Source organism: Lepidochelys olivacea (assembly GCF_965140295.1).
Source record: "Lepidochelys olivacea isolate rLepOli2 genome assembly, chromosome: 17".
Lineage (NCBI taxonomy): Eukaryota > Metazoa > Chordata > Testudines > Cheloniidae > Lepidochelys > Lepidochelys olivacea.
The window spans coordinates 19,281,701-19,294,265 of record NC_140427.1 but is presented as its reverse complement, the minus strand read 5'-3'; the positions used below and the strand labels follow the sequence as shown (position 1 = coordinate 19,294,265).

General features: G+C 48.1%; 1 protein-coding gene across 5 annotated transcripts in view; it reads left to right on the top strand.

The window, feature by feature from the left end:
- Nucleotides 1-12,565, top strand: part of DTX2 (deltex E3 ubiquitin ligase 2) — a 62,469-nt gene that overhangs the window by 35,038 nt on the left and 14,866 nt on the right. For 2 of the 5 annotated variants that reach the window (XM_084651011.1, XM_084651010.1), the window contains exon 6: nucleotides 6,398-6,529. The exons of the other annotated variants lie outside the window; for them this stretch is intronic. In XM_084651011.1, the coding sequence (XP_084507137.1) occupies nucleotides 6,398-6,529 (132 nt within the window). The remainder of the gene's footprint in view (nucleotides 1-6,397; nucleotides 6,530-12,565) is intronic. 5 annotated transcript variants of the gene reach the window in all.

Genomic DNA, 12,565 nt, shown 5'->3' with positions numbered 1-12,565 from the left:
CCTCACAGGGGCAGTTCAGTGATGGTCTGTACCACCAATCTTAATAGTCTGCTTATCATTGGCTGTGCAGAGAGTGGCCCTTCTGGGGTGAAAAAGGCAGGCCCAAAACTAAGCCTAGCCAGGTGCTGTACGGTAATAAATCTATTGCTATGCTGGATTATCTCTCATTTGGTCCATTCATTAGGAAACTAGTTATATTCTGGGACGAATGGACTGATGTCTCAGGAGCTTTGGGTACCAGTCAGATATGCTCCTCCACGTGTTTGAAACGGGCCTTGTAACTAAAAGAAACACCATACTAAAAGTACACTTTGGGGTTCTTTGTATTTACCTTCTGGTTTTTGATACGTTAAGGGGTACATGGCCCCTGGTTTCCAGCTTTAAATCTCCATAACCACGAAGGTCAGGAATTATCTTTTTTTAAAATGCAAGCTGAGATTCTCATGTATTCACATGATTCCAGGGGCTGAGGCTTTGGGAAAAAAAACCCTCAATATCACAAGACCCGCGATGAACATTGTGAGAGTTGGCAATACTGCGTAGGATCTCCATTGCTATTCAAAGCAAAGTTCTGGCCCTGTGCAAGTCTTGACTCTAAAGTACATTTGAACAAAAACTGGCAGCTGGACAAAGTGACATGTTAGAGCTTGCTCACATATCCAGCCTGTGTACACACAACCTGCTACCCCTGTCCCATCCTCAATCCTTGCAAAGCACACAACAGTAAGAATTTCTTTGAATGGGAGACCACTTAGATCCTTGATTGCTGTGATCTTTGCTATGGCAAGACTAACCTGGTTTACAACACATGTGTAGTTTGTATGCACAAACAGCATGCTAAAATCTGCACTGAGCTGCAGGTAGATTTTCAAATTCCAACACAGATTCAGTAACAGCAGCCAAATTCTCGGCGGGAGTCAATGGAGTTACATCAGTAGAGAATTTGTCTCTACTGCAGTGTGGAAGGTGTCAACAAGCCCTAATGTTGCCTGGCTAACCCACTGAGTAGCTCTGAAAATACAGACCCGTAGTGTTCCTAGATAAAAGCTTAGTCCTCATTTGTTGTTCTCCTACCGTGGCAAATCTGCATTCCTTAAAGAGCTATTGCCGGCCACTAGCCAACTTTAAGGAAAACGTAGCTTAAATCATGACATCGTCGTGTGCTGTTTCTTCTGTTTCATCCCCATGGAGATCATCGTGGAAATAGAAAGAGTCAGAACGATCTTTGAGCCTTGTAATATATGCCCTGGTTCTAAGGTGCTGAGCACATGCCTATAAATACTTGTCATTAGTGGATACAAAAGTAATTGGCTCCTTCATCTTGTGAAACTGACGCCAAGAGCCCTAGTGATGAGACAGCGTTAACGGTGTCACTGGGTTGGTCTGTGTTACAATCAGAGGGCTGCTCAGGTAGGCGAACTTGCATGCGCTTTAATCTGCCCAGCACAGCTAAAAATATCCAGGAGCCCACCGCGACATGGACTTGAGCATGAGCTAGGAATGTGGTTACGTACCCTGGGTTCCAGGTGAGCTGGTACAGCCTGGGCTGCTGCTATTTTTAGCTGTGCAAGCTAAATTTAAGCTAGCGTGGGTATGTCTACCCAACCTGCAGTCACCCCTCCGATGGCAGTGTGGACGTACCCAGTGATTTCTGGGTGCTGAAGAGGAGTCAAGCATGATAAGCCACAGTTTCAACAGCAAAGCTGGCTTATGTGCGTAACGAAGCATCACAAGTGATTTTTGCCATCAGGCTTCCCAAGGGTTGATTGCTGAGTACTGAGATTTCCTGTGTTACGTTAGACGCTTAAGGGAAAAACAGCTGTTGGCTATGCAAATGATTCAAATGTAAGGGAGCCCAGCCAGTGATGCACCAAGTGACTAGGCTCTTGCTCAGTGATTCCTTGGTTTCAGGAAGGATGTGCTTTGTTACTACTGTTGCACGCTTCGTTTTGTGCTGCATTTGATTCCCCTGCCATGTGTTGTCCCCAAAGACAACAGAACGTAGAGGAGGGGGACAGCCCAGTAGTTCACCTCGTCCATCTTCCTGCCTTCTTGCTAGATGCTCAGAGGAGGAATCTCTCGTGATGGCATGTGAGCATTGCTGTCTATGTGGTTTCACCTCCTGACGTGCTGGGTGGGTATAAAGTTCATGTAATACGTTTCTATTTTATTTATGATGATTCATCACCTCCAATACGCGTTGTTAGTATATTGCCCCAGATGCACACTGGGATCAATATTGCTCTGGTAAAGCTTAGCTAATGAAACTGATATATTCTATGGCCTGTGTTCTACAGGAGGTCAGACTAGAGTATCATAATGGTCCCTTGTGGCCGTAAAAATCTGTTAACTCAGTTTTTCAGATGCACAGTTCTGCAGCTCCTGTGCTTTCTAATGGCATAGGCACAATATTTCAGTGACATCCTCTAGAGCAGTTAAGCTTAGATCATTAATTAACTTTTCAGTTAGATATCAGTTGTATACATTTGAAGATCATCCTGTGTAGCACTTTGACCAGGTTCAAAGTTCCTTACACACTTTAGCTGATTGATTAACATAATCAAATTGTCCAGTAAAGATGACAGTTAAGAGGAGCTTTACCATTTCTCCTTCTGTGGCAAGCTGAAGAATAGTGTTTACGTCCCTGCCTGATCAGAAACTTGTAGGCTGATTTAGTATTTATTAGAAGCAATTTTGCCTAGGGGCTAGAACAAAGGACTGGGGCTCAAAAGACCTGGATTCTAGTCCTGGCTCTGCCACTGGCCTGCAGGGTAGCCATGGACAAGTCACTTCCCCACTCCTTGCCTCAGTTTCCCCATCTGTAAAATGGGGATAATGATACTGATCTCCTTTATGAAGTGCTTTGAGATCTACAGATGAAAAGCTCTGTATTGAGAGCTAGGTATAATTACCATAGCACCTAGGACCCTAGTTATGGATCAGGATCCCATTGCGCTAGGCACTGTACAAACACAGAACAAAGAGGTTGTAAGCTCTTTGGGGGAGTGACTATCTAAATATGACTAGAGGCAAATGGATTCAGACCAGCAGGGATGTACAGGGAAACCATGAGATGCTCTTGGTGACAGGCAGTGGACTCAGCACTCCAGCGGTTGTCAAGTGTAGGCTTCATGGCAAAGGGGAGTTTTGAGGAGGGATTTGAAGTAGGCTAATGAGGTAGCTTTGCAGATGTTTACAGGGAGCTCCTCCCAAGAGCCAGGGGCAGCATGGGAGACAGCATGAAGGTGCTTGTTTGGAGATGTAATCAGTAGATCCCTGGGTACTACAGAGAACACAATATCTTGTCTCCTTCTGAATTATTATTATTGTATTATTCCGAGGGCTAATATTCCAGCATGGATTTATGAATCTTCCTGCCTTAGTGCCATTTTGACAGTCTAGACAGGCACAAAACACTTTAGTTTTTGCAGCCAAAATTCTTAATAAATGTGGTAAAGCAAATTGTCACTCTTGAATGGTGGTCTGACTCCAGACTCGGCTAGTCTAAACCCACCAGTGCTAGGGATGAATTTGTTCGCCCTTCAGCCAAAGAAAAGAATGGAACGTAAGTGCAGCCGGTCAATAATAGCATGATTACAATGGCTGAGGTTAAGAAGGCTGGAATAAAAATGATCCACATGTTCTCCATTAATGAAAAGAAGGCCGTGTTCCATTGCTGTGGAAATCTTAGGATATTGCAAAAGGATGTAAGGTCTAGTCCTGCTTAGTGCATCCTGGAAATTGATGAGTACCCTCAGCTTGCCCTGGAAATCGAGGGTGCACAGCAGTCTTGCAGGAACCAGGGTTTTAGTCCAGGATTAAAAAGAATTTTAGATTCTGACTGGCATTTTTCATTGGTATACTTATGGGCCTGATTCTTAGCTTTGTGTAAACTGACATAGCTCTGACTTTGGCAGAGCTACCTTGATTTCTAACAGCTGAGAACCTAGCTCCGGTATCGTTACCAGGACAATAGGTTAGTAGCTCAATGTTTTCACCCACTAAAAATCAAGACTCTCTCTTTACCAACACCGCACAGCTGCTGGGGGCTCTCTGCTGCCGCTTAAGGAGTGCGTGTGTGTGTCGTGGTGTGACAGTCCACCCCGGTGGACGCTGTTTGGAGATCAGGAGAACTGGCCTCTAGCACTGAGCGTGGCAGAGGCGGTTGGCTGATGAGGCAGGTAGCTTCCGTTTTCACGTGTCTCTTGATAGCAGGAGTGATGTGAAAGGAAACCCAGATATTGACATTCATCAGAGATTGAGTTCAAAAATAATGTTTCATGTCTGTTGGAGTGTAGCTTATCCATGTACCGTGTGTCTAGATCTCTTTGACAGAACTTCATTAATCTCCTAAAATCCTCTCCCTCCTCTCTCATCTATCCTTTTTTCCTCTTTTATTTTTCTCTCATTTCCCTCTTTCAATCTTCCATTTAAAAGGGGTTGCCTTATTTCTTACATCAACTCTGTTTTAGTCTGACATGCAGTTCTAAAATGCCCATCACCATAATACTTGCCTGTCAGTAACAATTTGTGATAGCTTTTGCAATGCTGTAGAAAGGATACAAATATCAGGCCCAGTTCTTCACTGCCTTGCATCTCTGGTAGTCACTTGTTAGAGAGGAAGGATGGTTTTGTTGTTAAGATGATGGACTGTGGCTTGCGAGATCTCTGTTTAATTCCCAGCTCTGCCATAGGTGTTGCAGGTGACCTTGGGCAAGTCACTTAATCTCTGTGCCCACTTCCCCATCTGTAAAATGAGGTTGTTAATCTTTTCTGTCTCCCACCTTCCATGCACTTTGGATCAGACCCTAACGTTGTCAGGTCTTAGAGTCAGGGGCTGTCTGTAGCTGTATAAAGAAGGAGCTGTAGGAGTTACTGTAATGTGTTGTAAAGTAATGTGTTGTACAGAATGCAGTCAGCGCTGAGTGGAGAATGCTTACTGGATAGCATTTCGCCCTGACTTTGCTCAGGGGCGTTTGGCTATGTAAAATCCATAGATGCTCTTAGTGAGTTATATATTTTAGACCGAGCTGATAGTGTCCCCTATATTTAAGGTTTCTTGAGACGTCCCCTGATAATACCCTGTTTTCAGTTTTTTCTAGTTTGTGTGCATGTACATGGTATTTTATTGTACTAATTAAAGAATGATTTCATTTTGTGCATCTTTTATGCTGCCTTTCCCTCCCCAGCCAAACAAGGGTTTGAAAAACAAAATACTTAAAATATCAGCTAAGAGTTGTGAGCTATTGGTTACTAACACTCCCCATGTAGGGGGAACCCTAAGAACAGGGAAATATACACATCGCTACATCTTGTGTACTTCCTTGGTGGGTAACTCTTGCTAAATGTTGACCACTGTCGAGCTGCATTTAAAAGGGATTTTCTAAATATCCTGGTGTCTCTCAGGGTAGAATACTTCTCTGTTGGGGAATGAGGCAGACAGGAGGTTCCTTGAATATGTAAGCATTAGGGCAGTTTTATTACATTAGATTGTGTTACAATCCTGTAATGTAATGTAACTGTATTTCAATAGTGAATGTTGCAGTATTAGATCAATCGAGTCAACCCTGAAGTTCTGTCTGCCAATTTTCCCTTTAGGGAACAGGTGTCCTTTTAAGAGGAATAATTAACGTTAAGAAACCGAATTCAACAAATTTGTTGTGGGACTGTGCTATCCTGTGGCTTTGATTAGCAAAGCACCGAAGAGATCCGGCTGAAGTCAATGGGGTGCCGTAATGCTTGAAGCTAAGCATGTGCTTAGGTGTTTTAATGAATCTGGGTCAATTGTGCAAACATGTCCCAGGCTGTATGATGCCTGGAACATGACACTGAGCCCAATTCTGCTGTTACACTGGTGTGAATCCAGTGTAACTCCATTGAAACCAGTTGAGCCACTTCCAGATTTACACCAGCATAGGGCCCTCAGTCTCAGCCCCAAGGAGTTTACAATCTAAGGAACAGATCTGGAAAGCAATGAGCGTCTTAATGTGGAGTCAAGAGTACTCACCACCTTGCAGAGCTGAGCCTTAAATAGAGACACTTACCGTCTAAATAGCGGAATCCTAAGTCTATGCTAATCCATAGACTCCAAGTCCGAGGTGAAGACGGGGCTTCTGTTAAAGCAGCGGCTTCAGGTAGCATTTATCAGATTCATGAACATATTCTTCCGCTTTAATTTACCATCCAAGCTGTTCCTCCTCTGAATTCTCCAGTTTCTTTCCTTGCACTGAAATCAAACTGAATCACCTTTCCCATTTATTTACTTTACAAATATTTTATGTTCTTTGAATCAAGGGGTTTTTTATTTTCTTTGAAAAATTTATTCCTTTTTTTTTCTTTAAATAAATTTATTTCCCCCTTGTTTCCTTCCTGCATGTTGATCTCGTGTCCCCTGTAGGCATGACGGCTATGCTGATGTCAGCCACTGGACTTCCCGTGCGTCTGACCTGTGCGCCGCAACCTGCCAGCACCCGTAGAGCCACTAAAAAACACAGCTCAGTTAAGGAAGGGAGGAAAGTGTCCAAGAAAGGTAGATGGTGCTCAAACTCTCTGGTATTTGCTTCAATCTCCTTCTCTTTATCTCTGCACTCACTCTTCATTTCCCCCCCTCCCTTGGCCTGCCTTTCTAAATTGACGTGATTGGTGCACTCATTCCATAAAGAGGAGCAGGGCTCTTTCCCTTGCTCTAAATGCTCCTTGCCACAGCGGAAAATAAGATTGTAAAAATAGACCATGCCTCTAACTAACCCAGTCCCTTTCAACCAGTAATTAGCATATTGAATAACCCAGCAGCCAGACACTTAGTTCAAACTTTTCCCACTGGGATCCTCTATCCCTGGCAGCTCGGGCTTGCCGGGCACTCTGAAAGTCAATTATTGTCATCTATTATTTGTATTACCGTAGCAGCAAGGAGAGTCATGGCCCAGGACCCAGTGTGCTGGGGGTCCCTTACTGACCAGGGAGCTAGTGAGTTCCAGAGTTGTGGGGCCGTGGTGGAATACATCATTCAGCTGCTCTCCAGTGGGTCTTCTGCTTGGGTGACCCTGCCGGTCATCCCTGAGCACAGGGAAAGAGGTGTCTGTCAGACAAGTCAGTCCCTAGCCATTTAGGGCTTTGCAGGATGAAATGTGTTAAACCCACTTCCTACAGCCATTGGGTTGAACCGGTGGAACGGGGCCTGTTGCATGTTGGTTTCCGGTATCTCTACCCAGAATGACAGCAATAGCCCCTTTTGGGTCCCTGTTGCAAGGCTTAGTCATCTCCTCAGTGGTTTCTCCACTTCCTGTTCTTCCCTGGGTCCAAGCCATGCAGCCTCAGCTTTGCGGAGCCCCTTGTTTCACAAGCCACAGGCCGGGTTGGGAGAGCCGGGCCTGCGTGTTTGTGTGCGCCAGCCCAGCCCCATACTCTACCATGGGGAAAGGCCAGCGGCAGAGCTAAGGTGGAAATCTGGGTTAGTGCATCCTGGCACTATTGTGCTGACTCTGCTCGCCAGCCCAGCCACAGAGCCACTGGGATAGTTTCCCTTCCCAGCCCAAGCTAAGCCGCTCACCCTGGGTGAAGCTGCTGGGCCCAGCTTTCTGCCCGAAGAGGGCACTTGGCGCAGACCTACGCTACCGAACAGAACGGGTTGGGTACCCAAAGCTGCAGCCCGAGCTGCCCAGCCTCAAGCTAGCAGGAAGTGTCGTGGGGATGGGCCACTTCTGCCCGGCCATGCCTCCCAGCAGAGTGACCCCCCCCCATTCTGCACTTTGGGCTGTTTGCAAATGAGGGTGAGGGGCTGAGAGAGGCAACCCAGAAGGTTTAAGCAGCATAGACTCCTAGAAATGTCAGACTGGAGGGGACCTGGTAGGTCATCTAGGCCAGCCCCCTGTGCTGAGGCAGGACCAAGTACACCTAGACCTTCCCTGACAGGTGTTTGTCCAACCATGTGCCACTGGTGACCCCCTCCTACCTGGAAACCCAAATGGGGTCCCTGAAGGGGAAGAGGGAGAAGGTTTTATGAATAGGTTTGGGGGGCGGGGAAAGATACTGGAGATCTTGGCAGGCAATGGAGGGAAGGAGGAAGTGGGTTGCAGGGGGTGGGGAGAGAAAGGTGAAGATCAGGGGACCCTAGAGGGAGGACTAGAGAGGCAGATGGAATGAGCATACACCACCATAGGAGGAGAGCGGTTCTGGGGGAGTAATAAAAGGAGGGGAACAGAAGAGAAGGGAAAACGGGGAGAGAGACCAGGCTGCGAAGCAGAAGAGGCGAGGAAGGAAAGGATGGTGAGCAAGAAGTTGGGGACACCAGACTTCGGCAAGGGCAGGAGGAACAAGAGAGAAGGTGAGGTGGAGAAGAGACTGTGTGTGGAAATGGAAAGCAGTGCCAAAGGGCCGAGCTGGGTGAAGAGCTCGCTAAGCGGCACCAGCTGACCTGGCGGTACGGGTATTGAGCTCCTGGCATTAATTATTACAGAACGTGTGAGATTGAAACGGGTGCCTGGCACTTCTCACCCACGTAGAGAAAGGGGTGCCTGTACCAATGTGATCTAATGGGGGGGGGGGGGCGGGAAGATGCCCTCAAAGTGACTGAGAACCAGATCCTCACAGGTATTTAGGCACCGAATTGATTTCAGTGAGAGGTGGGGGGCGAAGTTCCTGTGTGGATCTGGGCCCACAAGCTTATATTGGGCTCCCTGGCTCCCAGGTTTACTCTGAATTATTCTGCTGCAGTTCGAGCTGCATTAAAGGCCCAGGAGGGGCAAGTCACAGCGGGGGTGGATGGGCACTTCCCAACAGAATGCAGCCAGAGGAATTGAATGGGGAGTGAGGGTGTTTGGCCTGCTGGGAGCCAGGGAGCAGCGCGAAGGACCAGGGTAGAGCACCGGGCAGGGCTGGAACAGGCCGAGCACAATGGACGGGTGTGGCGGGTGTAATGGGAGACTAGGTCTAGACTCCCAATGGGTGTAAATGGTCATAGCCCCACTGACTTCAATGGAGCTGTTCTCCTTTTACCCTAACTGAGGATCTGCCCAAGTGTAAGTTCTGTGGGGCAGCGACTGTAGGTTTGTACAGCGCTTAGCACAACGGGAGCCTCTAAGCACCATCGCACTATTGTGAAGCAGGAACTCGATGGACGTCGCGCTGCACGACAGGAGGGTTGGTAATGGGGCCAGGACAGTGGGCTGGAGCCAGCACTGTGCTGGACTCGGAAAGGGCCCAGGAGTTTCAAGGTGATGGGGAATGAGCCAGGAAGCCAACCGAGGAAGGGGGAAGAGGGTGTCAGTCCCCGGGAGAATGGAGGGGTCAGTGTCCATGATGGGTCTCATGTCACCCTCCTGCCTAATCCATTAGCCCTTCTCCTTCAGTCTGATCCAGCTGGAGCATTGTGTGTGTTGCCCTGTAACGCCCCAGAAGCCACCTTTGATAGGGCGTTTAGCTCTCCCCTGGCTGAGATCTCTTTTGTACTGATGTTTCCCAAGCTGCCAGCCTCACGTGCAGCCTAGAGCTGTTAGCTTCCCTGAGCCCAATATGGAGCAGTGCTTCCCGCAGCCCTGCCTTGGGCCCAAATGTGAGAGTCACTGAATGAGTTTAGCATTTCCAGCCGGCAGGGGAATAGCTGGGGGCTTTCTGACATTGCATGGAGCTGGCCCTAGACTACACACGCTCAGCTGAATCCTCCTGCCCCAGTCTGCCTGCTGGGACTTGCCAATTGCCTGCCAGCCGGGCTGTGGGAACTCACGTCACTGCCCACCGGGTAACTCACGTGGACCGACCCTCCTCAGGGTACCAGCACCATCTATCTGCTGGAGGAAATGCACGCTTTTCTTCCAGCCTCTTGTTGAAGCAAAGAGAGTGAGGGGTGGTACCACATCCCTTCTGACAATTGGGCATGGCCTGAGGGGAGCTGAGCAGCTGGCACCGAAAGGATCCAGCCCATTGTTTTTTTTCATTGTTATTTGAGCAGCTCGTGCATGGACATACTTCCCTAGCCAGGCCTTCTCCAGCACAGATGTCCCATATTAATACACAATGGTTGGGTGTCTCCCCCCTAGAAGAGGAGAATGACTTATTCCATCAACCGTTTTGTCTGCTCATTGAGGTTCGTTTGCTTTATGTGTTGTAGGCCCAACCCTGCGAGGTTCTGAGCATTCAGCTCCCTGGGAGTAAAGGGTGCTCAGCACCTCCAAGGATCAGGCTCTCTAAAGTCTTATGTCCCTGCTAGTATTAAAGGTGTCTGTCCCTGCTGGAGATCCTTAGCCATTACTGCCAGGGAAATAAACAAGGGCTACCTGAAGGGTGTTTTTCATTTTAATTATTCTTTTGCCCAGTCGTTCTTTGTAGACCTGGTAGCTGTAAAGATCAGACATGGCAGTTTTATCCCTTTGGTCCTGTTGTGCTCCATAAGTTGTTGTATCGCAAACACCCACATTCTTATGTCCCAGCGAGATTTGTAAACCGATGCATCCTTGCTTGAAAGCATCACTGAACGGTGTAAATATTTCTGCTCTAGCTGTTCAGGCCCCTAGAGGCGTGGCAGGGGGATGCTTCCTGCACCTAACCGGCAGTCCCGTCTAGCGTCCTCGAACCCGGGAGGCTGAACGGTGTCAGTTTCTCCGATGGCCGGTTTTAAGTCCCACGTCAGCCACCCCAAATGCCTGGGGTGTTGCAGTTTGTTCCCATAGCAGCACGACAGGATTTCACAGCTGATTGCATGGAGCGTTTTAATGAAGAGAGCCTGTCTGTTCCAAGCTACCTGCTGCTTAAAAGAAAGAGCTAAAGAAACCCAAACCGGATTATGCTGCTCTTCTGCAAATGCCTGGCCTGTATTGACTGAGGAAGATAATTAATAGATGCCCTGTTGTTCTCTCAGTTCTGTCGGTGATTTTCTGGTATCGATGAATCATACAGCTAGTGCATTTCAAGTTGCCTCCGCGTTTCTACCTTACATAAAATAGGTAACACACCATTTTCACCTTGGCATAAAGCTACTGCACTAATTCTGCAAGAGAATTAGAATCCAACAACGCAAGGGGGAAAGTAATACAGCACGTACCTCTAGATTAGATCCACCCCAACCCTTCTTGTTCCCGGCTGTCTTGGAACCAACCAGCTCGGTTGGCTCAATGGAGAAAACCGGAGCAGTAGCCCAACTAGGGTAAATGAAAGGGAATGCTCGTCCTTCCCTGGGGGGAGAGACCAGAGGATGCAGCCAAGGTGACGGTCAAGTACAGCACGACCAAAACGTCTCGTATCACCAGGCTCTCTAGCTAGTCCTCAGCCATAGCTTCCCTGCTTGTCCCCCTTCCGCTGAGGTGGTTTTTTTTTGGGGGGGGGGGGGCAGGAGCAGGGTGGGGTTGCACTATTTCTGTGCCTCGTGTTCCCAGTTGCTAGCCTTGTTTCCATGGGGGCTTGGCTAATCTGACGCCATCGTCGTAGTCCAGCAACTCACCCACGCTAGCCCTCAGGCGGACGTAAGCGTTTGCATGTTGTCCTTCCTGTTGTTCTGTGGAGGGCAGAAAGCTGCAGAACGTGGCAGTGATGAACTAAAGGAAAGCGTACCTCTGTCTGAACTTGATGCATTTCACACTCACGCCACAGGAAAGAGCTGAATGGGGGTGGGGCGGGGGGGTCAAAACTCCTCCTTAAAGAGACAGACCACCCTGTTACAGTGGGGTGGGTTGCTCCATCAGGTGCTGTTCCCCAACAGTCCAATGCCTCATGGGTCTTGTAGACTGGGGGTTCTCAAACTGGGGCTTGGGACCCCTCAGGGGGTCGCAAGGTTATTACATGGGGGGTCGTGAGCTGTCAGCCTCCACCCCAAACCCCGCTTTGCCTCCAGCATTTATGATGGTATTAAATATATTTAAAAGTGTTTTAATATATAAGGGGGGTTGCACTCAGAGGCTTGCTATGTGAAAGGGGTCACCAGTACAAAAGTCTGAGAACTGTCTGAGAGCCTCTCCCGATTGCCTCAAGGGAGGTCCTTCCTCTGAGGTCACTAGAGACACAGGATTAGCAAGAGGAAAATAAAATAAAAACTCCACTCAAGGAATCATCCATGCCGACTGCCCGAAAGCCTGGGCAACACTTCAAGAAACTTCAGGATCCCCCTAGGCACAGCTGGGTTATTCGGAGGAGGGCGAGTCTACACTAGAAACACAACATCGGCACAGCCGTAGTGCTGCTCAGTATAATAAATCCATGGGGTGGGTGTCGGCAGGAGAAGCTCTTCTGCCCCTATAGCACTGTCCACACCTGTACTTAGGTCGGTGTAAGTGACATCATGCAGGGAGGTGGCTTATTCTCACCCGAGTGATGCCAGTTATGCCGCCATGAGTGTGGGCAAGCCCTTAGTGTAAAGCTTTGACCCCTGGCTTCAAAAACAGGAGAAAGCTGTGCAAAAATATTTGGGGGCGGGGGGGGAATCGCTTTCCCTAACTTTAATTAGAAAGAACGTCTCCGTGTTTGGCATGTGTTGTGTGTGAAACAATAGCTGCTGCAAACCATATGGCTCCTTTTAATCGCCAGAAGGAGGTGTGTTCTTGCTGTAAGCCTCCAAAACACAGCTGCTCAATGTTATCTG